We start from the raw sequence: 26,611 nt of genomic DNA, 5'->3' as shown, positions 1-26,611 counted from the left end.
AGCAACTTACACTTACCACAAAATTAATGAAATTAAATAAGGGAAGATTTTAGCTCACTTGATCATCGCAGTGTAACAGAAAGTCAGTTCATTACTGTGAGACGAGGAGAGTCAAACAGGGACCAGCAGGACCATTATCTGCTCCTTTGCATGAGGGGAGCAGGAGGAGTCCTGCTACAGTGCTGTAAAATGACCTCCAACAGGCTACTCGTGCATGTTTCCAACCAAACCTTTAGAATCACACTCCTTGAGTGTGGCATCCTTTTTTCAGATTCACCAGAGAACACCAGTACTGGCAGATCCACCACTGGCATGACAGCAGCTTCACAATTAGCATGTGTGACATACACGACAGAGTCTGGAGACACCGTGGCAAGACATTATGCTGCCTGCAACATCACCCAGCATGACTAGTTTGGCAGTGGCTCAGTGATGGTCTGGGGAGGCATATCCTTGGTGAATGCCAATTGAGCTACATGGTGCTGGCTGTAAGCACAGGTCCCACTGAAAGATATCACACCCTCATGCCACCTTCATGGTGTCTGATTCTAACAGTTTGGTTAGAAACATGCACAAAGGAGCAGATGGGGTCCTGTTTCTGGGTTGGTGCCTTTCAACAGGCCTGTGTAAAAGCCCATCTCCTGGGATCTTGTCCACACTCTTGAGACTGTGCTGGGAGACACAGCAAACCTCCTTGAAATGGCACGTATAGATGTGGTCCTGGAGGACAACCTGGTTCCTGCCAGCAAAACTAGAGAAAAATCAGCCTGGAGGGAGAAAAAGATAGCAGTGGTTTGTGGCCTCCACTTGCAATACCATTCCTTTTTGAGGGTTGTCTTCTTGTTGCCTCGTTTTATAAATGCACTTCTCACCTTTGGTATAATAATTTCTTTCAGATGATCCGTTTGCTCACAGCAAGAACCAGAGTAATAGCATTGCCAAAACATCACGTTTATACCATTTTACAAACTATACCCCCCTCAGTGCCTGCTGAGAACACTCTTGATGCACTACTCCACCTACATCCATTTATCTTTACATGGTGGCCCCGCTGATTTCTGATTTATAATATCACACTTTTTCATTACTTTCACTGCATTTCAAATAACCATTAGTGCAATAGCGTGTATATATATTTCTGAACTTCATGAACTATCCTGGGTCTAATCCCTTATTTAATCCCAGGTGGATCAGGCCTTGGGGATCTCCCCCTCTTTGATAAAGTGTACCAAAGCAGATGAAATGGATTCACAGCAGTTTGTTTCCCAACTGGACAGACTGATATCCCTGAAGTTAAAGTGATTTTGTGTTTTACTGTGATGGTTGCAATAACAATGCATGGTTGTCAAAGACACTATGATCTTGGCATACTGCTTATAACTTTACCGGTGTCTGATTCTATGTTGTTATAAGTAAAACTGCCACACCACCACCTTCGCACTCAATATGTACAGCTAGGTACAAAAGTTTATTTTGGCTACTAGTGGAGCTTCTGTCAGGCTGAACTTTGAGTAAATGTGTTTACATGTCAAACATTGCAGTTTTTTCACTGGAGGGCCTCGATAAAAGGAGTTGTTTGAAATGTTTATTTGCTTCATTTATTTGCTTTTGTGTCAGATGAGAAGATTATACCACCCTTGCTTGTAGGTTGAACACAAAGCCAGCTTTAGTGCTAAAGTTAGCTTAGCATGAAAAGTTAAATGTTATTTTTCAGGTTTTCTTTGGATTGAACAAAGGGGGTAGCACCTGCGAGCTTTACAGATGTTGAGGTTGTTTGTATTACTCTTTAGCTGTTTTTCTGTGTTAGATCTTTAAGATCTGCTTACTGCCATAGATGATGATATACGGTATATAGTCTCTTTTTGATGGGAAGTCATGTGATTGGCTCACCTGTGCATATAGTTCCTTTGTGTATTGCTGCTGAATGTTTGGATCCTGTTTTCAGTGGAGTTGACTGTACATGATGCTGAACATTTGGTAAGCAACTTACACTGAGGGAAAAAGGAAAGAATTACTACATCAGTTTTTAAAAAATATAGCACGGCCCTGACTGAAAAGTCATTTTTCAAGCTGGACATCAGCATAATTCACTAAAACTGACTAAGTGATTTGTTTCTGTAGCTTTCCCGTCTCCATCTTTTAAAACTGTACTCACTGTTTCAATCATGTTCCTGAAAAAAAAAAAAATGCTGCCACTCTGACTGAAGTTACCATAAACTTTCAGCAATCCATCATCCACGCCATATTAAGCACAGATCAGACGCCATCCACGTTGCGAATTAGATTTGCAGAAGAGAACTCCTTGGAGATAATCACTTTCTCATCATCAGCAATGAACGTGTGGCAAATTCAGATGTGGATATGATGGGTAAAACAAGCCAGATGTGCAAGCGCAGTCCCCTCCCCCTCACCAAAATCTATTAGAATTCTGTTGTTGCTTTTATCTGAGTGCAACAAGAGTTAACTGACAGCAGCAAAAAGTTTTATCAAAGCTGATATTAGTAGGGAGCATTCAGCAGGTCAGGTTAGTTTCTTTAAGAAACCGTTTTCTTAGCGCTTGAAGATTAAATCTGCTGGGAGCCATCATCTTGGAGAACATTTTCTTTCTTCCTGACAGTCGTGCTACTCTGTATCTGTGCTCCAACATTGTGCCGCCAGCAGCACAAGTGAGTGCTGCACCTTCTTAGCCACGTCGCTCTTGATAAAGTCTCTCACGGTTTAAATGATAAAAATTCAAAATACAGGAGCTTCCATTATACTGAATTGCACAGGGTGCTTGCTGAGGCAAAAAATACCAAATGTTCAAAGTGTCAAAATTTGGTGTTAAGCTAAAGGTCCAACAGTTTAGTAAGGGTGAGTTTACATGTCAATGGTTGTAGTGCAATGAACACACTCTTGGTAAGTGAGTGTTTCTGGCATGACACTGCCATCCAGTGGTGTGCTCTGTGAAGTCACCACACCACTGTGAGAACTAGTGTTTTCAGTAATGTAACAGACGACAATACCGTCGGCATTTCTTTAATAAACATTTGCCAAAGGTGGAGGAGGAGGGTGGTTGACAAATCATTTTAGTACAAAAGAAAAGAAAGAAAAAAAACAGGAAAAAAAAAGAAGACATTGTTTTCTTTTCAAACTCCGATTATGCTTCTTTGTTTTGCTTGTGATTTTACAACACCTACTGGCAAAAAAAGGCATGTGGAATTCAAACAGCCTTTCTCCATGAAGCTGGATCAGATTTGGTGCATTCGTCTGAGAGGTTACTACTCCTTATTCTCTCAATTAGCTTGTTGTGCTCATGACTAATCTGACCCAAATGGGCCACCACTGTTTGAAGATAATCTTGACAATAGAAAAAGGAGGACAACATTACTTATGGGTTATATTCCTAATTGTGCAGATGGAGCACATCATCCATTTCCTTTCATAACCAAAAATAGTTTCCGCCTACTTCACTCAGTAGTGCAAAACATTAATACTAGTCTGCTCTGAAGCAATTACAGAAAGGCTAAGGTAGAGTTTTAAAATTTACCCAGCCTGATAAATGTACACTCAAAAAGATCAGAGTTTAATTTAAAAGACAGCAGAATAGATTACAAAAAAAATATGAAAATGGTATGAGCAATAAAAGCTCCTCCGATGTTAACTGTCCTTCTGCAGCGTATTCCACATTCCAGACTGAGGAGGAATACAACGCCTTATACAGATTTAAGTTATTAAAAACTTAATGTGCATCTCCAGATCCATCTAATCTGGTCTAAGAGGCTTCAGGGTCAACCCTTTCACCCATAGTCACTTTACATATTTCCAGTCTTTCAGAAAGGCAGCCCTCGGCCTCTGATTGTTGCCGTCGAGTTCACATGTGGGACAAAGCCAAGGGGTAGTGGTGGAGCCCCGACTTGAGAGGGGGAGCCCCAGGGTTGTCCTGGTGCTGGGATGGGTGGTGGAGGAGGTACACCATCCTTTCTTGCCATGGCATGGTTGTAAAGGTGGATAGCACTGGGGTTAGACTGTCCCTCCACAGGTAAAGGGCTGTGATTGTACTCAAAACGGTGGTCCTTGTCCCCAGTGAAAACCATACTGCTGGGTCCAGAAGCTCCGGCACTTGGAGGGAATGGGTCGGGGTGGGCTGGAGCAAGAGCCCCAGGAGCAGTAGAGGAGCTGGCAGCCTGTCCAGGCCCACTAAACACTTCTCTCAGAGTGTGAGGTGGCAAGCCCCCACCCAACATATGACCCATGTAGCTTTCCCCAAACCCTGCAGGTGTAAAAGGTGGAGGTGGTGGATGGCTGTATTCGCCACCGTATCCAGAACCTTCTGCAGTGGGCAGAGGTGGATAGTCTGGCTCTGGGGGTCTCCCTCCGTCACCTGCACCTGCAGATGCAATAGGGGGGGCATGGCCTGTCTTGGGCTCAGGTGGTGGCTGCCGGTAGTCAAGGTCAGCATGTGGAGGTGGCTCCGGAGGCTCTGGTGGTCTCTGGTCTGGGGGCAGGATGGACACCCCACTTACATCAGACACTGAAAACACAGTTGCACAATGTATTATATTGCACATGTATAATATTAGTTCACTTTTTGATGATCAGCTAATAAAAAAACTCCGATTATTTTCATTTTTAAAGCAAAATCAGAAAAAATATTTCTGCTGGTCTGACAAGATATTTGACCTTCAGTGGTATAAAAGTTAAAGAAAAAGTATTTGTCAATCTACTGAGGTACACAGACACAGTGTGTTCAGAAGGCAGCTCACCTGGTGAGACAGGACTGGGCTCAGGAGGCTGTTTAACCTCTGGAGGTAGAAGCGGTGCTGCAGCTCCAGCAGAGTTGGTGCTCTCTACTCCTTCTCCACCATCGACTGGTTCCTGCCTTTGTGTATGCTGAGCCTGGAGGAGCTGAGCTAGCAGCATAGTCATGGCTGTCTGTGTGGCAGCTGCAGCCTCGCCTTCTGGAATATTTGACGGAGCAGACATCGGGGGCGAAGGAGGTTTGGGCATTGGAGGAGTACGGGGTACTCCTGCTGGGGCTGTGGGTGGGGGAGGCTTGGCAGTTGCAGGCTGAAGAGGAGGCTCAGCTGGGTCAGTGGGAGCTAAGGCTTTAGAGAGCTGCTGTAATGTCTCTTGGTTGACCTTTGAGCTCATGGACTGGACAAACTGGGCTGTGCTGACTGCACTCTTTGGCTGCCCTAAGAAGTTCAGGAGAACTGCCAGCTGTTCCTGGGTTAACTGTGAGTTTGCTCCCTTTGGGTCTGTAGGAAGACAAATGACAAGATTGAGCAGAAGTCATAACACTGATAATATCCTGAATGCAATATATGAAAGCAAAAGTTCCTTTAACAACTTCTGGCCATATCATATTTATAAAAAAGGCTTTTGTTTAAAATAACTTCATTTCGGGAAACAGCCGTATATATTATAACCTTGCATGACAAGTTCTATCCTTTTTTAAATACATAAATCTAATCGATGACATATTTACTTTTCCCAAGTGAAGAGAATGGAAATATCAGTCTGCAAGATTCATTACTAGAGCAAGAACCAAGAGTCACATATATATATATATATTTCTGTGGAAGGAAATTACAATATGAGCATAAGTGAGTTTGGTTCAGTGTGTTGTCTAGCAACACGGATCTTTTAAATATTTCAGAGAAGAAGGCAAAGGCAGATTAGTGAATAAATGAATGACTGAGCTACATTCCGGATGTAATGGCTATTTAACCGAACAGTGACATCCAGTTTAACCTCTAGTTAAAGCATGTTAGTCTGGTGAAAGCTGTAATGTTTTAAAAAACTCATTTCCATACATTACCTCACAGCTCAGAGGTAACAAGTTGATTTTTAAATACATCAGACTATCCGAGTTTACTTTTAGCTCATGAAACTAAGGTATGAAATGAAACCAAGTGTAAGACGACAACACCTTAAATAAATAAAAGCAGTCGTCAAACTCACCTAGCAGAGCAGAAGCAGCTGCATTCTGGGCTTTGATGGCTCCGGGGGCAGACAAACCCTGCGGCGTGTTACTGCGACTGTCATCAAGGCCCAGCTCTTTGCGGGGTGCCTTTGGAGCTGCCAGTTCTTCCGGCATCTGCTTCTGTCGCCTGCGTTTCTTACTCCACAGCTCATGACAGTCCTGCCAAAGTGGGAGACTAAAGAAGTGGAGAAAGTAAAAGATCTGATGAGCACAGCAACACTACAGGATGAACATGATGATGGAACATGAACCCAAACGTACTCTGGTGGAGGCATCTTGTCTGGATCTACATCCTTGAGAAACTCGCTGCCCAACGCCTGTTCAGCTGTGCAGCGTTTGCTGGGGTCCAGATTGAGCATGTGGTCAAAAAGATCGAGGGCAGCTGGAGGGATGCTGAACAGCAGCAAAAGCACAGGAACATGTTTAAAATAAATGCTGGGAGGCCAAATTCCACAGATACGACTTACAATAAGAAAAAGTAAACATCAACTTACAAAGCAAACTCCTCTCGTAGTCGTCGCCGGTACTGCTTCTTTGGTTTCATGGTGTTGAAGAAGGGAAGCTTTATGACATCTGGCCAGACTGCAGGACAGGGGCTGCCACATATGCGGCTAAAAAAAAAAAAAACCAGAAAGGCATTTTTTCTAAAAAGTACAGTAAAGAGCAGAGGTAACAGAGGTAAAGCATTACATCTGTGTACAGCAGAGCTCACTTCTTTCCTCTTTCAACCACCAATGTGTGATGGAAATATGAGGAAAATAAAATGTGAGGAGAAATATATGTATTTCTTTAATTTCAAAGCTCACAGGAGGGAAACTGTATCTGTGGCCCTGTGTGAGAGCCAGTCATGGTTTAGGAATTTAGGCTATGCTTACCTAATAAGCTCTAACTGGGCAAGCTCCTGGTTAGCTTGAAAGATTGGCTTCTTTGTGAACAGCTCACCAAGAATGCATCTTTAATAGACAAAATAACACAATTCATGACACACATATGCCACCTTTCAGATATTCTTATTATTAAATGTTTATGATTAACAATAAAAGTATCAGCACTTACCCACAGCTCCATACATCAATAGCAGGTGTGTACCTCTCTTCTCCCAGAAGTAACTCTGGGGGACGGTACCATAGTGTGATCACTTTATTGGTATATGGTCGACTGAAAATACAAAAACAAAGACAACATCTGTTTATTAGTATGCAAATCACACCCAAAAGATACCGGTAATGATAAATAAGTATCTTACATAAGGTAAGATTCAGAAATAGAATGTATGAGGGCTCACCTCTCTTCAGAGTTATACAGCCGAGCAAGACCAAAGTCTGCAAGCTTTATTTGACCTCTGAGTAGAAGGGAAAAAAAGAAAAGAAAAACACTGCTTAAAGCGTACTTGAAAGCATCCTTAGCAAGGTTTTAAAACATGAAGCACTAAGTTCTTGTAAATGGGTAAAAAAAGGCAATCTTACTTGTTATTGAGCAGAATATTGGAGCACTTAATGTCTCTATGAAGAAAGTTCTTCTTGTGGCAGTAATCGAGTCCCTCCAGCAACTGTCGCATGAAAGACTTTATGTGGCTCTCATTAAAATGAACGAGCCCAGACTCAAGCAAACCCATCAGGTCGTGATCCATGTACTCAAATACAAGATAAAAAGCACCTAAGACAAAAGGGAAAGAAAGAATTTTAAAGAATAAATAAATATCTTTTAAACTATTTTTAAAATTCCACTAAGTATCATAAATATTCACAAAAATATAAATTACCTTTATCATTCTTGAAGTCTAGAGCATCCTCTTTGTCTGTGACAATCTCCTTCATGTTGATAATACTTTTATGGTTCAGTTGACGTAAAATTTTAATCTCTCTGATGGCTGTAATTGGGAAGCCTTCCTTTTCATTGTCAAGTCGAACCTTCTTCAATGCCACCATTTCAGCTAACAGACAACAGAAAGAAATACATAAAACAGATCTTTATGACAATATTGACTTGTATGTCAAAGAAAAACTGCACTTTCTGAAGAATACACTATGAATCAGTGCCAAAGTTGGTGTAGAGGAATTAGGAGAATATTAATCTTCAGTAAAACTCACCGGTGTCTTTATCTTTAGCTTTGTACACTTGACCGTAGGTTCCTTCCCCTGTGATTCCAATGATCTCGAACTTGTCAACACAACGTTTTCCCCAGTCTATGGCAATTTCCTTAATTTCACCATATCTTGGACCACAGATTCTGGCAATTACAAATTTAATTTTACATTGAAATAATAGTAACACAGAAAACAGCAGCAACAGCACAAAACAAAAAGTGATTTAGCACTATATACATCAAGAACATACTTAGGTCTTCGGCGAATTGTTTGGGACTTCTTGTCATCAGATGGGCTCTGGGTAGAATCTGTGCTTCCAGGAAGTTCAGGGGGCAGAGGCAAGTCTGTTAAAAGCTGACGAGCCTTTTTCTCTGACTTTTTCTTCCCTGAGAGTGAGCTGTCTTTCAAGCTGCAAAAATGTTGAAAGAGCATTAGCATACTGAAACAGTCTGATCATATCTACAGAGTACAAACATTTCCTGGTCAGCACATCCATACCTTTCTCCTTTGTCCATGTGCTCAATAACTGTTTGGGGCAATGGCAGCAATGGGAGGGTAGACATGGCTTGACCTGTGGTACGTTCCTTTTCTTTGCCTTGTCCAGAGGCTGGTGCTTTCCTCTTGTCCCGATGTATAGAGTCATCCTTGCCCTTTACATCCCTGTCCCTGCTGGTCTGGTGCTCTGTTGTCTTCTTGGATGACCTCTCTGAGGGTGACTGAGGCTGGGTTGATGTGGGAGTTCGGGGTCCCTTCTCCGGTTGAGGTGGAGAAGGAGGGCGACCCTTTCTGGAGTTGTGATTCGATTTAGGGCTGGGCTGATGAGCGGACGAGGAACCCTTGGTGGGAGTCGATGTATTGCTCGAATTCTTGGCCTTAGCAGCTGCTTCTGCAGCTTTAGCCTTTTTCTGCTTACTGAGTTCAGCAGCAAGGCTAGTTTTGAAGGTGAGCGTGCTTGGTGAAAGACTAGATGGCCGACTACGGGAACGAGAGTGGCGGTGTCGGCTGCGAGAACGTGAATGCCTTGAAGTTGAATATGGACTTCTACTGCGTGACCTAGCAGATCGCCTGGAAAGGAAATGATGAGAACAGCATGTTCAGTTGGTACATCAAAAGCACTTATAATTCAAGGTATTTCAGTCAGATTAGCAACTGCAGTGACACATGCAAGTTGTTTTTTGGGTTGTTTTTTTTTTTTTAATGAAAAATGAAACAGTGCAGCCTTATTATAACAAATCTAATAAAGTCACCACACCAACAGAGCATGTGCAACAAATTAAACATGTTCAATTAGCTGCGTAATAACAACTCACCTGACATCAGGACTTGGGCTCAAGGACTTCCTATATGGACTCCGTGATCGCCTCCGGTTACCATAAGGACTTGAGCCAAACTCTCCTTGTTCATAAGGACTGTGCCGACCGTAACTCGGAGACCTGCGCCAGTTCACTGGGCTCACAGGTGATCTCTTCCTTTTGTTGCTCGAGTATGAACTGGGTGACTTGGGGGCACCGTACGACCCATACATGTCTGCATCTCGGCTGTAATATGTGGAACTGGGAGAAAGTCTTTTGCTCGCATAAGTTGGACTTCTTCTAGATATCAGCTGGTTATAACCGCCAGGAGACTGGTAGTTATATGAATATGATGTCCCATAGGGACTTTCTGATTTAAAACCAGGACTTCTCCTGTATGCCCTGAGGTCCTCACGATCATCTCTGTAAGACTGTGGAGCATCTCTGTATGCAGATGGGGGCTCTTTATCAGATCTTGTTTTACTTCTGTGCCTTTTTGAATCCCTTTTATCAGCAGATTGTGAGGACTGGGATGTAGATGTCCTTTTGCCATTCCTGTCACTGCTCCTTGTAGTGTCTCTGTGATTTTTAGAGCCACTCAGGCTTCCTCCACTCCTGGCTTTTGAGGAGTCCCTCTCCCGACTGTGACGGTCTTTTTTCTTACTTAGCTCCTTCTCTTGCCTGCTTCTCTCAGGTGGTCCTCTTGTTTTCTCGTCCTTGCTGAGGCTTACTGCCTCCCGCTCTCTGGGGTGACTTCTGTCTGGGGATGCTGGTCCATTATAGTCAACATCGCTAAGTCGGTCCGCTGTGAGACTCTCAGCATGGGGGTCAAGTTTAGGAGACGGGCTCCCAGAAAAACGCTCTGACTGGGAGCTCACGTCATCGTACTCCACCAGTGTCCGAAGTTCAACATCTTTCTCAAAAGCACTTCTTCGATCATTGTCAGGGTCCTCTATTGTACCGGTATGCCACAAGCCTCTTTCCTTGGGTTGCCTGCGTTTCTTTCTTCTAGAAGCCGATGAGCGCCTCTTCTCACGGTGCCTGTCTCGCTGAGCGGCACCGCTCCCCGGTTTGCTACGCCTGTCCTGCCTGCTAGCATTTCTCTGTGCAGAGGGGCTCCGTCCCCGACCCTCGCGAAGCACCTCCGAATTAGGCATTTATCTCCCAAATAAATGCTACCACCACGCTAAGAATAATATATTCTCTAATTTACCAAAGCTATGTCCCTTGGTGTGTCGTGGAACAAAACATTGGGCTAGCTATGGTGACAGGCTAGTCAGCTAACGTAACAGCAAAATCACAGGTAGACAGCCAGCCAGCTAGCTAGCTTAACGTTAGCATTACAAAGCTAGTACAGTTCAGATTGAAGATAAAGTGAGTTAGTTCAGAGGGAAATTAATGACACTTAGTGCCAGCACACTCCGGCTCATATCAAATTCACAAAATGATTCTTGGTTACAGAGCCATACGATACTCAACCATTGTGTTCCAGGACGGACATCTCCCAGATTTATCAGCTAATGCTAGTCGGTTTAGCCAGCTAGTATTAACTGGCTAACTGTACTCGGCTACACAGTCGCATTCCGTTTCATGGTAAAAGCACAGGCCTAAAGCCTCTCTAAATTTAAGATCCACTTTTTCTAAAACGTTATCGTCTGTGCGAGCATGTAAATCCATTTACCGAATAGTGTTAAAATGTAAGTAGTCAACTCCGTCTCCTTCTCACAAACTTCTTGCCCTCCATCACACTCCGGTGTGCAACAAGGAAGTGAACAGCACGCGAGTTGGCCGGATAGTCCGCGGCTAACCAGCTAGCCGCTAGCAACTTAGCCAGCTAGCTTCTCCTTGTGTGGAGTTCAAGACAACTCAGTCAACATGCAAGAAAACAATGCCATTCAAAAACACGCCTGCGTCCACGTATCTTGCTGGACTGCTACCTCAGCTGATTGCAGCATTACCCGAAAGTAGCAAAACCTCTGCGTTAAATAGCTCAAAAAAATCTCTGAATGTGTTTATATTAATATAACTTTGTTCCCAGTACAGCTAACGGTACAGCTCACCCGGGCCCAGGCTGCTTTCAAACTACAGGCCTTGTGCGTCGCTGTCAACCAATGGCACTCGTATTCGTAATCCATTGGTAACGTCACAGCGAAAGGGAAACCCCTACCATCAAAAAACCACCACATAATATGATATGAAAATGCGATATTAACCAGAGTGTACAGGAGATGGTTATTTTCTACGTATCCAGTAAATGGAACTACAGGTTACGTCTTTCCTTTGATTACAATAAGACCAGATGCTGCCGTCACGTGCCGTTAATCAGTTAATCTGTCCCTCATTCCTCAGTTTAAATGATTAATTATTACTATACAGAATATGGTCATTTGTCAAGGGAATGATTGGAAAATTAAGAAGTTAAATTTAAGTATTAAAAACAAAACAGATTTTCTTTTTATTAAAGAAAAAAAACTTTCCAAACCTACCTGGCCTCAGGAAAAAGTAAATACCCCTTAAACCTAGTAACCATTGGGCCACCTTTGGGTGCAAGAACTGCAGTCAAGCATTTGCAATAACTGGCAATGAGTCTCACACATCAAAGGAATTTCGGCCCACTTTTCTTTGCAGAACTTTTCACATGTGGTCAGGTAGGTTTGGATAACCTTTACCGTTAATACATTAACACATTAATACATTAACTGCAGTTTGCATTTACTCAGGATATTTTTTAATAATATTAGAAGATGATCTGACTGGCAATGCACAAGCTCAACCTACACCTTAGTTTGCTCACTATTGTACAATAACATTTCAAATTCTGTGTGCGCATAGATACATTTATATGCAATAAAACTAAAATACCTTACAAATTACAACATCATTCATCGCAGACACTGTGTAACACAAGAAAGATACCTAAAAGCTAAAGCAATTTTTACTTTTTTCTCTAAACCAAATGCACAAGCTGAAATTGTGACAAATATATTTATTTACCTGTTTTTATTGTTATTTATCCAACAAAGACACCAATAAATGTTACCTTTCCATTTTCTGGCAAGTGTTTTTGTGGTGTGTTTTTATGGACATGTCTTGCTATTTTCCTGGCAATACAGGCCTGCTGAAAGACTTCATGAGTTTCTAAGGTGCTTAGAAAGAACCTAGACACTTCAAGAGCTTGTTTTATGACCTTAAGATAGTGCTTTTCCTCTAAGAAAGATCAGGGTAAGGAGATAGATTATCCATGTTTATACATATAACACAGCACTTCAAAGTTCACCTGTTCAGTGCAAAAAACAATAAACGTATCACACAGAACATACACAAAGTGTTATTAGTAATGTCCACTTTATTTGCCATTTCCAAACTCACAAAAAAAATGAATTGAAATGTAAGCATCACCTCTTGTATTCACAAACAGATAGGCTACATTAGTGGTTATGTTAAAAATAAGTAAACATGAAGGAAACATTTAACTGATGGCATACATACAACCATCCAATCAATTACATAGATACCTATAGATTTCTTTTTTTACTCCAAGGGTATAGAAAAGGCAAAACAAGTTATCTGAATACCCAGTAGGACAGTTCGCTCATAGCGTTCACACAAACATCTGTTTTAGTATTTCACTGAAATTTTTCGGGCTATCAAGTCTATTAAATTAATATGTGGAAACAAAGTAACAGCAGTAGAATGATTATGAATGATGTCTCCTTGAATAAACAAAAACCCACAACAAACAACTGAAACAAGAAAGACTTTGTTTAGCCAGTGTTATAGTATGCAAGCATTACGGTAGTCACTTTATGTAGGGCAGCTTCTGTAATCCTCAACAATGAAGACACAATGCGGTTAATGTAATAATCTCAAGCTAAAGAAGGAGAGTAATAATAAACTGGGATCTTTATGCTCATTCCAGTTTCTGTGCGTGCCACTTTAACTTTCAGGGCGTTTCAATCATTATGTGGTGTACTGGAGTTTAGCCCTTAGGACATATATTAGAATAAACTGCTTACCAATCAGTTTGATGCCACCTCACGTTACTGTTTTAAAGTCCAACTCCTCCTACTATGTGCTTTACTGTAGACATGAGTTGCATGATAAACGCACATTAAAAAGACAAACATACAGACAAAAGAAAGCTTCATAGCTGTTGGATGACACACTTTTTTCCAAACTGCAGTCAGATCTGTAAATGGCGCTCCAGCTCAAGTGCTTCTAGTTCTCAATAGTTTCTAGACCCAGTCAGTGTTTTAAACTGTTTCCAAGTTTCACATTTCCTCTTTGCAATTACAGCAAACATTTTGCATAGACTCCAGTGTTGGGCACGTTATTGGTTGTGGCAATCTTTTAGTGTAAATGGTGAGCAGCTTATTAAGTTAACGATTGGTAGTGAATCAGAGAGAAAAATGGCAACAACCTCAATGTGGCTGTTTAACTTTACTGAAATATTAAAAACAAATAATAAGTTACTAAAAATAAATTATATTGTTCACAAGAAAAGAAAAGGCTCAGTCATAAATTAAGAAACAAGGGGCAGTTTTCACAGTGTATTTTGGTCTATGCATTCTCAATTTGCCAATTTCTATACACTGTTTCAACCTTTGCCTCTAAAATGCCATCTACAAGATAAAATGAACACATTCGGCATGTTACTACAGCACTGTAACACAGGGTAGCCTTGCACAAAAAGTAGCAAAGTAGAACGCCAGTGACCTCTAAACTCTGCAAATCATTGGCAGTCTAAGATTACAGGCAAACAGGATGAGTATGAGGGGATGTTTCACATTCACAATGGACAGAGAGGCAACAGTGACGCACTGCACAAGAATTACTAAAGCCCTCATAACCTTGCATTTCTTTCCCCAGGCGAATCAGACTGAAATCTCGACGCTTCCCGACACTCCTTTTGCAAAGACTGTAGTGCTTACTTTTGATGCTCGTTACAGCAAGCTGTCATTCACTTCAAATAATAAGTGGGCACTTGTTTGTACTAGCTAGCGTTTTTCTTTGGCAACTAAAACTTTTTTTGGACAAGTATCACCTCACGTCTATGCAGCCTGCAGTCTCATTTTCATTTCATGCCTTAAAAATGATCTATTCATTAATTTACCCCAGCTTTCCAATTAAGGACTTTTCCATTTAACAAAAGGAAAAAGGAGATACAAGTTTGCAGATTAAATGTCAGGAAAAATTATAAATGAAAAAAGACATTTTTTACATGTTACAATGTGTTTCTTTGTTTTTAAAATTAAGATGTGTCAGCATGTAAGGGATGTAGTGTTATGGAATCACCTTTTATCTGAGCACCAGGGATTCCTTTATCGCAAAAAAGACAATGCCAAGTGAGGTAAAACTTCTGAAATGTTAGAATTGAAAAAGAGTTCAAGTGTTGCAAAATCCCTCACAGATTCAAGGGTAACAATTAATGTCCATTGTGCATTTGAGAAGACTCAAAAGTCTGTGGGGTAAGGGGAGAGATTAGTGGAAACATTAGTGCGCTTATCTTACACTGGGTGATATGATAGAGGAGAAGAAGGGAAATGTTTGACGTCACGACTAAAAAGAAGTATACTTAACTGTACAACGTAGTAAAACTGAGGTGTAAAACGACAAACAGGAATGGCATCAAATTTTGTCTCGAGCTTTGATAATGAAACTTTTTTTCTAATTGAAAGGTTTCATAGGCTCAGTGCAATGTTCATCTCCTCTGTGGCTCTTGATGAACTCTGGGTTGACACTACACTGCCGAGTCTGTTAACTAACCCTTCTTACCAAAGATGGTGGATTAATTAAAAGGGATTGGGGCTTTCCAGTACTGAGCTCCAGTTACATCTTCCCTGTTTAAACCTTGGCGCTTAGACTTTCATTTAAATCTTTTTTTCAACTTGCACTGCACAGCTCTCTTAATATGTGTGTTACACACACACACACACGTCAGACTTTACAATGAAAAGTTTTGGAACATTTCAGGACTTAGCCTCTCAAGCTTAGGTCTAAATTAAAAACACCACTGAATTATTACACTCTGTAATGTGGGCAGAGTGAGAAAGAGAGAGAGTACATAAATTATTTGGAGTGTCAGCACATAAAAAGTTAGAGCTATAAATGGTGTATGAAGCGCCATCTTACTACTTCCTGACACATGGTCAGATGTCCTGTTAACCAGGAACAGAAGGTCATGGTCAGGTATGGGCACAAAAAATTAAATTAAATTAAAATTTAAAAAAAAAAAAGCAAAAGTCTGAGAAATGCATATGTACATAAGCAGCGAGCCTGCTCCCTCTAACGACTATAAAATACAGCATCTCTCTCTAATTCTCTTGGCCAAACTTTTACTTTTCTTCTTCCCGTTTTTCTCTTTGCTGTCCTCCATTTTTCTTGCCCGGATCTCTCTCATTAGGTCGAAAAAAACCTGTTAACAGGAGAACATAAAAAACACAAGTGTTCACATTTCTGTGTTTATGTGTCTGTTTTGCTTGGTGTCAGCATAGGAAGGAATTATTATGTTCAGCAAGTTAAACAAACCTTGTCAACATTGGCACGAGTTTTGGCCGAAGTCTCCACGTAGCACACGCCCCACTGCTCTGCACGTGCCTTTGCCTCATCTGCGCTAACCTGCCGTCGGTCGTCCAAGTCTGACTTATTACCAACCAGGAGAAAGGGCACATTCTCATCCTCCTTCACTCGCAGAATTTGCTCTCTGCAAAATGAACAGGAAATCTCATTCAGCCGTGAATTATGTAAATAAACAGAGCGCTGCATGGTAAATGCACAAAATCCTTACTCATATGAGTCTAGTCAACCTGATGGAAGAAAAACCTTGAGTTGTGATGAAGTATCAAAAAAGCAAAGGAAGAAGAATAGCTTAATTACATCCTAATGGATGGGTAAGTGCTTCATTAAAAGAATCTAAGTGGCTGCACCTGAAGTCTACTGTTGCTGCAAAAGACTCCAGCTCTGTGATGGAAAATACGCAGAGGAAACCCTCGCCACTTCGGAAGTAGTTATCCCGGATGGCTGCGTAGTCCTCTTGCCCGGCTGTATCAAGGATGTCAATTTGCACCTCCTCTCCATCCAGCACCACTTTCTTCCTGTAACTGTCTGCTTTAGTGGGCTCGTAGTCTTCAACAAACTAGAAAACAGAAAGAGATCCATTATGCCAGAGTTTTTTTTATTAAAACCTCAAAACTGGAATTTCAGTTGAGTACTGTGATGTGAGCAGCTCACCTCATCATACATGAACTGGAGTGTAAGAGCTGATTTGCCCACTCCTCCACTGCCAACCATTATCACTTTGTGAAGGGCTAGAGAGTTCTGCCCTTTTGGCTTTGCAGCTGCCATGGCTCTGTGTACCGAGAGATGCAAGTATCAAAGGGAGAAAGTGCAAGATGGCGGGAAGGGATTGTGAAATGTGAGGACTGCAAAAATCAGATCCAAAGACTGCAGGTCCAACAAAGGGCTGAATGATAGTTCCTGTGGAGAATTTAAAAAAGAAAAGAAAAAAAGAGAAAGATGTTGCATCATATTTTCCAGTGCCTCCAGGTTCCATTTCTGCATTTTGATTGCACAGTCATCATGGTAATAAATCCCAAACCAATAAAAGGCTAAAAAGCAGAAACTACAATTAGACTTGAGACGTCGCACAAAAGAATGATTCTCGGTAGCTTAACAAGAATGCAGGAAACATTGTCATGACACAAGACTGACGCATTAGAAATGCAAATTTATTTCATTATAAATTCTGCTCTGAAGCCATTTGCCTGTGCAAATAGCACCTATCCCTTACTGCCTTAAGCAGTATTACTTTCCTCTTTACAAACGCGACCGCAATACCACTTGACCTGTTAACAATTCAGGCCATAAGTATTCAGAAGTAACAGAAATCAGATCACACAAATTGTAAACGTGGCTCTAATTTCCAGCTGTACATTTTGTTTTTACATCTTGGTTAGTTGTGAAACACAAGCTGGAGAAAGCAATAGAAGTGCAAGTTACTACTGGTAGAAATATTACCCCTGGCATAATTTCCTCATACAAGAGACAAGAAATAATTTTCTTGTCCATGCAAAGACATTTACTAATCGATTTTATTTATTAATTTTTCCCTCTCAGATGTCTGAAGGCACACAAAGATTTGAAAGATTTATGAATATGTTGTTTGAATCAGTTTTAGGCCTAGTCCAGCAAAGGGATTCCTAACTTCTCCCAAGAAACTAACTCTTTAATTCCTGTGTAAAAACAGTTGTTAAGGTTATACCAAACAAACTGGTCGAAACATGACCCTCACATCACAGATGCACTGGCCAATCTACAACATAGCAAAAGGGTACATTTAACATAATCTTAAACCTCTTTTGCGTGTTGCTAAAATACCGAAACACAAATACCAATTCAGAAAGGCGCCTTGTGGGTGCAGTACTTTCGGCAGCCAAGTGTCACTACAAATACACATTGGAGCCTGAGGACCAAATACTGCTTGTCAATAGCACAGAAAAGGTAACGTTAACTACAAATAAAGCGCACAAATTCCACTAATAGAACAGTTTTAAGTGAACCTGCCCTAAGAAAAGGGAGACAAGTTTTGAAAAGTTGGCAGTACTTTATATGTCTTTGACAACAGTGGATAAAATGTGACACATGATAAAGCCATTGAGTGGCCTCTTTTCCATACTGGACTGTCCAAGAACACTATAGAAAATGCATACTGTCCAGAAATGTGTGTTCAAGCCCTTTCCTAAAGGCCAACACAAACCCTTTTTTTTGGGGGGGGGGATCAGGGATAAGCATGGGCTTGCAGCCAATTCGTCACTACACAAATTAACATAAAAGGTTTATATTTACTGCAAGTCAATAGTACTATAAAGAACTGAAGGAATGTTGCTTTACTTTCATCTTTTAAAGCTGCAAACATCTCTTAACAAGTTGTTTTGAGTGGAAGTGAAAAGGGAACTATTAACGAGTCAGTCGTTCTGGGCTTGGAGAGACGTTTAACAACAATTTCTAAACAAACCCAAGTCACCTTATGTAAAGACAGGGAGACTGTAGAGACAATACTATGCCTTCAGTTTACAATCATCAGCACAAATGTGGGTGGAAAGTCAATACACCAGTTAGACAAATTAGTCAGCGAGTCATTATTTAGCAAATAAAAAACAAACAAGACGCCACACCATAAGCACACCAAGAATACAAAAAAACAAAATACTATACACAAAAATCTATACATAACATGAACTGAGAAATCAACTATTTAACCAACTATTTCAATAAAAGAAACTAGCACAGCAAATGTCAGTGTACACGTCCCTAACAACAACGTTAACTTATTAGCAACTTAGCTGGTTGACTGCTGGGCAATGTGGCTAACAAGCTAACTATGCTACCGGGCAGGTAAATGCCACCTGACATCAAAGTAACATTTCAGGATGAAGATAACATCTGAAAGACACGTCTCTAAAAGCGGATATTCTGCAACAGATGTTCGCTCGTTGCTTCCAAACTCAGTAGCTTCCTCGTTAGCGAGGGCGAGTGTGGACACACAGGGGGGGGGGTAAAGGGGAAAAAACGGCTAGCGAGCAGCTAATCATAACTAAATGATGCGACGCTAATAAAACTGAAAGACAAGCAGGGTCCGTTGCACCAGTACCAGGTCTTGTATTAACACAAATCCAAAAATAAACAGCACTCACCTTGGCAAAAGGTCTGATGAAGCGGAATTTAAGGTGGCGAAACGAAAAGACTCAGCTAGCTACTTGTTAGCTCATGGCTAGCTTTCTAGCTAACTCCAGAGACCCGGCTGGTAGCTGTTAGCAGCAGACTGACTGCACGTCCTGTGGGCTTGGCTCCGACTGACAACGCCCGCCTGCTTGGGAGAAGCACACAGCGTCTCACTTTGACTTTAGTGTGTGAGTGTAATATTTTCTTTCAGATAAAAAAAAAATATAGCCCCGGGTATGGACATATCAGATAATTACCCTCGCAGTTGAGCATACAGTACAATGCAGATTAGGAACAGCGGATGAAAGGTACCACATAACTGATTAACTGGCTAATCCGCATAAATAGTGGCAGGTTTGTTCAAAAGGAGAAGAGTGAAGAGACCTCCACATGCCAGGTATGTCGGTTTGAATATAGTGTTCTCACTAAATAAACACACAATTTAAGTTAAAAAAATGCGCAAATGTAAATAAAACATCTTAAAATGGGAAGAAAGTTTAATTTTATTTTTTCCCATCAATCTCCTGTTTTTCGACGCTTTAGATGATGGACAGGGTCACAATTCCAGAGCTGTGTTTGAAGTTTGCAGAGAAGAGTTGGGCTGACACTTTTCAGCTTGTCCGAAGGTGTATGGTGAGGCAGACTTCATTAAATAAAAATGAAAATGCCTCTACTCAAATGGTCTATTTGAATCATTTTAGTTGTACGGTTAGGGTTTTTTTTTTTTTTTTTTTAAATCTCGTCTTACGCAAAAGAGATTACTCATTTTATTTCTAATTTAAACTAAGACCCCCTCCTTTGTTTTGTTTGGGGTTTAAAGGGGGTATGTTGCGTTATGTGGCTGGTTAGTGCATGGCTCTGCTAATATGATAATGTGGTGTGAACTGGTGTGGCTATCCACTCAGAATGAGATCATTCATCCTGGAACACACACGGCTTTGTTTTTTTTGATCAGCGGTCCTTTTTTTTTCTTCTTCTTCTTCTCTTTTTTTGCATTGACTGTTATCACTTAACCTACTTGGATTTACTTATCAAGCACCTGGTACAGTGTATGGAGTAAAGCCTTCAAATCAAAACAAAGTAGTTTGACTGTGGGTTGTTGGTTATCTTTATGGCATTGGCTTTGATTCCACTTTTTAACAGCATCCCTTTTGGCCAGACATGCACTACTGCTGGCTTAATTAATTTTCCTTTGCACTATTTATTGATTCTTAAATAGAGGATGTCCCTCTTGTACATGTATATTATTTGGTTAGAGGTTTGAGAGTTCAAGCACTGACATGAGGCAAACGGGCTGTACTCTGTGCAGTCACTATTATTATTGTTCTATCTGTATGCTGGGCCTCTGTGAGAAGAGAGGGTTGGTTAGTTTTCTTTAGATTTGTCATGGGTGGAGCAGCAGGGTAGATAATACTTTTGGATTAATGTGGAGTGGAGCTTGGCAGTGGTCAGTCTCTGGAGTGTGTTGAAGAAATGTGATTGCTTGGTGGTCTGAAGTGATGTGTGGTCCAAAGGGATAAGGCATCTGGGGCTAGTTATCAATTTCTCTTCCAGCAGTGATCTTAAAGAGAACTTGTGAAGAAGTGGGGTTCTTCTTCTTCAAAAAAAATTAAGTACAATAATTTCAAACTCCTAGTTCCAAAACATTTGTTTCATTAAACACACACATCCCAGTATGAAAAGCATGCAAATGTCAGTGTTTTCCTTGAGATGGTGTCATGCAGTTTGTGTTGCATGGTGAGATGGGCAGACAGGACCAAAGGCTGTTTGCACAAGACTTTGCTTTTGCCATACAAACAGTCCATTGTTGTTTTCTTTGTCTCTCGCCTTTGTTCCTATAATAGGAGAAATCCAGAGATGAATCCAGATCCCGTAAGCCACTGGAAAGATCCCTGGAAAAACTCCAGGAAGAATCAAACGGTATGTGAGTAACATGTGTTTTTATTTATTTATTTATTTATTTATTTATTTGAAGTATTTTTACTTTACATAAGTAAAATGAATCTCGTTATGTTTCAGTGTGCACCATCAACACCACAAAGCTCCGCCTAGAGATTATCGCAAAACAACAAGGGTATAAAACTGACCTCCATGGCTTTGTTTTTGCTTTTTAGACTCATATCTTTCCTCATCTGTTTTTCTATTAATCTACTGTGATGACACCTTGTTATCCATATGAATCTTTTCTCCCAAGGATGAGTTTTCATTTTGCTGAGGCCACGTGCTATTTATCAGCTGATTTATTCTACGTTGAGGTATTGTTGTTGCCGTGTGGTGAAGTGGAGGAGGTGAAGGTGGTCCCTCACGGAGAATCCCCTGTTGTAAGTGGACTGTGCTGTTTCCAGCAAGTCATTAGAACTTCTCACCTTTTGCTAATCATGCTGATAAAATAAAACTGTCTCTTAGCCCAGTGAATCCCTGCTTCAGCTGCTAAGGTAAGGGAATGGATTGCTTTTAAATTTACATTTTTCTTGCAGTAAGCAGTGCCATTATCCACTAAATTTTTTTAAGAGCATAATGACAGCACTAATGGTTTTAGCTCTATTTGCTGATTGTGCTGCTTTCTGGGTGCACAGGTCCAAAAACTTTGCCGCCTTCTCCCTGAAGTTACAAGGCCTCTTTGCCCAGTACAACATCCCTGGAGACAAGTGCCTACCTCAGCTTATCAAATATTCTTTAGCTCTTATAAATCTGAGGCTCTTGTGATCATTTAGCCATGTGTTCCCTTTTTTCTTTTCCAGTGAAATTAAATTAAAATTGTTGGCATCTCTACAGTGCCTTGGGAAAGACTTATGGAAAATCGCTCATTTGCCAAGGTGTGTGACAAAGCAACAACTTTCCAAAAGTCTGTCTGCTTAAAACAAAATGAATTCCTGTTCAGTGCTTCAATTTAAATTTCATAAACCAAAACGCATGTATATAAAATGATCAGGAGAGTAAATAATTGTAGCTCTTCATATAAACTGCAGTTTGTTTGTTTTTTGTTTGTATTTTTTCCTCTTTTCAGGGAACAAAAGTATTTTGACCCTGAAATGGACTTGATAAACAATGGCAGGATAGGGGATTTAATCATGGGAAAAGAAGGTATAGTTACACTTGTATATTGAATTGGTTGTATTTAAATTATGCAAATTAAATTCTAGATCAAGAGTGTCAAATATAAGGTGTGGGGGCCAGAATTGGCCCAGTAATGACTCCAATCTGGCCCACTGGACGGCTTTGGAAAATGTGAAAGATGTAAAACTTTATTTTCACAAGTTTTACAACTTTCCTTCTGATAAACACCTCCCCCACAGTCAACCACACCACACAAAGTAATAGATAAACAATTAGGTGATGTAAAAGTTTTCACTGTCTATTATAGAAAAGTCATTAAAATTGAAGTTAAATGTATTTACACTGACAGAAAGGGAAGTGTCACTGGTCTGGCCTAATTAAGAGGAAACTAGGCTGAATTTGGCTCATGGTGTAAAATGAGTTTGACATCCCTGTTCTAGATTGTCCTTTCACCATGCGGTTCTTTATTCCTCCAACCAATGGAACAAAAACTTTGGTGTCAGGTAAGCTTCTGAGTTAAAAACGTGATAAATTGCGTTCTCTTTCATTCAGTTCATTCAATACAGGTGTCATCGGAGATGTTAAAAGTAATAGATTTTCCTCAAATGACAGACTTGAATCCAGTTGTTCAAGCCGCCCAGGTTACTGTAGTTGTCAGCAATGTGACCCACAAGCTTCAGATGGCATCTGTGGTCCCTCAGCCTCCCCAGCTGGATCCTCAGGGGTATCTGCCTGCTTTCTGATTTTTAATCTCTCACCCAGCGGGACACGTTTCATTTTCCATTTATGAGTGAGTCTGACTGTCACTAGCGTTGGTGTTAATGGAGTACAATTGTGTCCTGGAGCAGTTATCCTGTGTTTGTTCCGCTGAATGAGGTGCCAAATGAAATGCTGCCTGCCTGTTTCCTGCTTAAACTGCAGCCAGCTATGCCCGTGATGCCGTCTTTTGTAAAGAAGCTCAGCCAAATTACAGGTCAGGGAGGCTTTCATGAGTATTTTGTGAAATGGACATGAAACAAAAAGCCTGCTCATTACTGCTGCTCTGTCTCCGATTATTTCCTACATGTGACTGTACCAGATGTTGACCTGCAGTGGGCACCCCTACCCAAGCTTCTCATGAGAGATTCATTAAGCGCAAACAGCTCCTGGGAGATGACATGCGAAAGCAACATGATTTTTACAGTGGTATGAGGATACTATTTATTATAAGTGGAAAAGGTAAAAGAGGGGTTAGTATTTAATATGTAATTTATGCATTTAAAAAAAAAAAAAAAAATCAATGTTTATTCATCTAGACTCTTCCTGGTGGTGTGATGCATAGTTATGTTTTCCCTGGAGCTGCATGGGATGTGCCTGCCCACAGGGGGGCTGTGGTGGACAGTGTTCCCTTCACCCACCCTGGTCATGTCCCAGCCCTGCTGGAGCTGCTGCGCCACCAGTGTGCCATTAACACCCTGCTGAGGAGCTGTTTCATATTTCACTGTGCCAGTCCAGGTAGGAGTGTTTTTACATTACAAAACCGGTCGACACAGAGATGGTGTAAAGTGGGCAGCAAACATTGTTGTGCTTAAAATATGTAACGCTTCATTTATGCATCTTACCAGGTTCAGTTTGTGGCCTGCATTTTGAAGTCCTTCCAGAGTCTGACAGCAGCTTTTCTGTGACCTTCCAGCCACCTGACGCTGACTCCCTGGGTGTTTGTGAGCATTAAGTTCATTTCAAATTTGGGAAAAAATTAGCTGTTTTAAAAGTTTATCCTTTTTAATATATCTATTTTTTTTTTTTTTTTAACCTATATGCAATAATCAAATGCATATAGGCATAAAGACATGGTCAAGACAACCTGCTGAAGCTCAAACTGAACATCAGAATGGGGAAGAAATATGGTTTAAGTGACTTTTCATTTGGCATGGTAGTACCAATTGGGCTGGTCTGAGTATAAACTGCTGATCTACTGGGAGTTTTTGACATCACCACAGTCAGAATCATGTTTATGGCCAAGTTTGTACACAAATAAGGAAATTTGTCTTGGTGTCAGGGTGCAAAATCTCTAAGTTTTGCAGAGGATGGTCTGGGAAAAGACTGCAGTGAGTGGAAGTTCTCTGGGTGAAAACACCTTGTTGAGGTCAGAGGAGAATAGCCAGAGTGATTTGAACTGATAGGAAAACAATGGTAGCTCAAATAGCCAGTTGTTGCAACCAAGATATGCAGAAGTGCATCTCTGAATGCAGAACACCTTGAAGCAGGTGGGCTACAGTAGCAGATGACGCATCGGGTGCTGCTCCTGTCAGTTAAGAACCGAAAGCTAAAGTTGCACAATCTCATCAAATTTGGACAATGGAAGATTGTAAAAACATTGCCTGGCCTGAGTTTGCCTGGTCTATTTTTTTCTGTGACATTCAGATGGTAGGGTTAGAAAACAACAACTTGAAAGCATGGCTCTGATTTCCAGTTTCAGGGTGGTGGAGGTGGTAGTGGAGTAGTGAAGGAGATTTTCTTGACACACTGTGGTCCCCTTAGAATCATTTAAATGTCACAGCCTTCTTGAGTGTTGCTGCTAGCAATGTGTACCCATGACTCCTTCCAGCAGGACAAAGTGTCATGCCACAAAGTACAAGTAATCTCAGCCTGGTTTTTTGAACGTCATCATATTTCCTGCAGGGTTCGTTTTTTGGCTATAAACATGGTGGTAGATGGGCAAATTAAGTAAAAAAAAAAACAAAAAAACCTGGTTGTAATATCAGTTTGGGAAAATGAACAAGTTAAAGGAATGTGGTGTGTAATTTAAACTGATTTGTGCCCACAGTGCTGGTGAATGTACCGAAACCTCACCAGATTACCTGCAGCTTATTTGGAGCAAATACACGTGATCCTTCCATTAATGAATACCTCTCCTCTGTCATCATGAGGTATGTTTTCTGTCTTTAAGAACCATGCTTACATGCAGATGTTGGTGTAAATGTGATTATTATTTACTCACTCAAGTGTGTGTAACAATGTACAGAAATTCTGCATTATGAAGATCTGTGTGCAGCAGAGTAACTGAATGTAGTTTATTATGCTGATTCATTCATCAGCTACCTGAACAGTGTCTAAACTTTACAGCTTTAACTAGCATAACAAATGTGAGCACATGATTACATGGTAGAATTACAGTAACTCTTTCTCAACCACTAGTACTCATCCTACATTTACAAACATGCTACACACGCCAACAAAAAAGATGCTCTTAATTAAGAGGTTAAACTGTGTGTTCAACACAATGCTTGGCTAACATACCAGCAGCTTCCTTGCTGTTTGTGTTACAACTATAGATTAAACTCTCTTCAGTATGTGTCTTCATCACATTCTCCCGATTCCTCTGCGTTTACATTCTCCCACCGAGCTGCGGCACTTAACCTTTACAGCGCCTGTGTCCCACTGACGTCTCTACTAACACATTGTGACCTTGCACATTTATTTACCTGTGATTTGCTTTCTGTTTAAAGTTCCTGCATGTTTTATTAAGAATATAGATATCTGGTAGCAGACTGTTTCAACAACTGGGTTGTAAGAGGAGGGGATTTGTCTTGTTGCCGTACTGAATTTTAGCTCCACTCCTTCTAGGAACTTTCAGTTGTTTTGTTTTTCTCCACTCAGCTGTATGTCCATCCCTGAGACAATGAGGATGCTATACAACAAGCTCGAGGACATCACCTCTGTCCCACTTTCTCCCAGCTGCTCGGCCACCACAGAGACTGAAAATGACCATTCAGCTCCCTCGAGTACAGCTGTGGCCGACACCAGCAGAGCTTTGGCCACTTTCTCCCAAAGTGCAGCTATGCCGAAGGACGGCTTCAGTGTTGCTGATTTAGCACGTTCTGCCCTGACTGTAGCCAAATCTGAATCTATTCTTGAAATAAATTAAAGTCCCTCCGCCTCCTCTTACCCACCACCCCTTGTAGACACGTTTCAACACAGGGTGGACAACAGGCACAGCTGATCTAAACGTGCATCCACAGCCTTTATGAAAACTCTCACGGGTTAAATCAGCCATAAATATGGACCAGAATAACTGGTATTTGTTTTCCGTTATCAGTTAGAGATGCTAATGTGTAACTGCAGAAGGCTGTGTTTGAGTAATTCAGAGTTCATAATCGCATCCATCTCCTGCAGGATGCTTAAATGTCACTTACTATGCATTCCAGCGTGGCAGAGATTACTGGCTGTAAAGATCTGAGGTCTGACATCTGACCTCAGACAGCCAAGAGCCCAGTTGATTGGTACCATGTGAGCCAATCAAACATTGTTAAAGTACATAATGCACTCTTGATGTTTTGTAAGACTCCACACATTTAAAAAATAAAGAAAAAAATAGCTTTGGTGTAGCATATGATTCAGCTCTCAAATGCATTCTCTCTAAACCACAATTTAGTTTTTGCTTCTTCTTTTTTTTCTTCTTTGATGTAAATTAGGTTTTGTACAATAAGAGTGACATTTGGCGTGAA

The 26,611-nt window shown here is 41.0% G+C and overlaps 3 protein-coding genes across 5 annotated transcripts; 1 reads left to right on the top strand and 2 right to left on the bottom strand.

Annotated features, from left to right (window-relative positions):
• Window positions 1-3,544: 3,544 nt before the first annotated feature.
• On the bottom strand, window positions 3,545-11,609 carry cdk13 (cyclin dependent kinase 13). The gene is made up of 14 exons (XM_026180029.1): window positions 9,366-11,609; window positions 8,554-9,120; window positions 8,306-8,464; window positions 8,059-8,198; window positions 7,731-7,901; window positions 7,435-7,624; window positions 7,254-7,310; window positions 7,025-7,126; window positions 6,844-6,921; window positions 6,463-6,579; window positions 6,230-6,361; window positions 5,947-6,143; window positions 4,746-5,240; window positions 3,545-4,513 (listed from the first exon to the last, which is right to left on the bottom strand). The coding sequence occupies exons 1-14, from the start codon at window positions 10,502-10,504 to the stop codon at window positions 3,813-3,815; spliced, it is 4,245 nt and encodes a 1,414-aa protein (XP_026035814.1). The 5' UTR covers window positions 10,505-11,609; the 3' UTR covers window positions 3,545-3,812.
• Window positions 11,610-12,673: 1,064 nt separating this feature from the next.
• ralaa (v-ral simian leukemia viral oncogene homolog Aa (ras related)) lies at window positions 12,674-19,148 on the bottom strand. Of its 2 annotated transcripts, none has more exons than XM_026180033.1 (5): window positions 19,040-19,148; window positions 16,578-16,823; window positions 16,274-16,482; window positions 15,876-16,050; window positions 12,674-15,762 (listed from the first exon to the last, which is right to left on the bottom strand). In XM_026180033.1, the coding sequence occupies exons 2-5, from the start codon at window positions 16,689-16,691 to the stop codon at window positions 15,640-15,642; spliced, it is 621 nt and encodes a 206-aa protein (XP_026035818.1). In that variant the 5' UTR covers window positions 16,692-16,823; window positions 19,040-19,148; the 3' UTR covers window positions 12,674-15,639. The 2 variants fall into 2 exon arrangements, with proteins under 2 accessions (XP_026035818.1, XP_026035819.1); XM_026180034.1 differs by having other exon boundaries at window positions 16,578-16,695.
• Window positions 19,149-19,190: 42 nt separating this feature from the next.
• On the top strand, window positions 19,191-26,491 carry med1l (mediator complex subunit 1-like). Of its 2 annotated transcripts, XM_026180030.1 has the most exons (18): window positions 19,191-19,255; window positions 19,416-19,464; window positions 19,611-19,700; window positions 20,912-20,987; window positions 21,087-21,141; window positions 21,262-21,388; window positions 21,474-21,502; window positions 21,644-21,715; window positions 21,809-21,883; window positions 22,075-22,151; window positions 22,565-22,627; window positions 22,737-22,848; window positions 22,973-23,097; window positions 23,203-23,309; window positions 23,420-23,618; window positions 23,729-23,824; window positions 24,931-25,033; window positions 25,764-26,491. In XM_026180030.1, the coding sequence occupies exons 3-18, from the start codon at window positions 19,611-19,613 to the stop codon at window positions 26,029-26,031; spliced, it is 1,674 nt and encodes a 557-aa protein (XP_026035815.1). In that variant the 5' UTR covers window positions 19,191-19,255; window positions 19,416-19,464; the 3' UTR covers window positions 26,032-26,491. The 2 variants fall into 2 exon arrangements, with proteins under 2 accessions (XP_026035815.1, XP_026035816.1); XM_026180031.1 differs by lacking the exons at window positions 19,191-19,255; window positions 22,565-22,627 and having other exon boundaries at window positions 19,404-19,464.
• The last annotated feature ends 120 nt before the right edge of the window (window positions 26,492-26,611 follow it).

Source organism: Astatotilapia calliptera, chromosome 9 (assembly GCF_900246225.1).
Source record: "Astatotilapia calliptera chromosome 9, fAstCal1.2, whole genome shotgun sequence".
In the NCBI taxonomy this organism is placed as follows: domain Eukaryota; kingdom Metazoa; phylum Chordata; class Actinopteri; order Cichliformes; family Cichlidae; genus Astatotilapia; species Astatotilapia calliptera.
The sequence above is the reverse complement of the archived record's forward strand: the minus strand, read 5'-3'. Positions and strand labels throughout refer to the sequence as shown.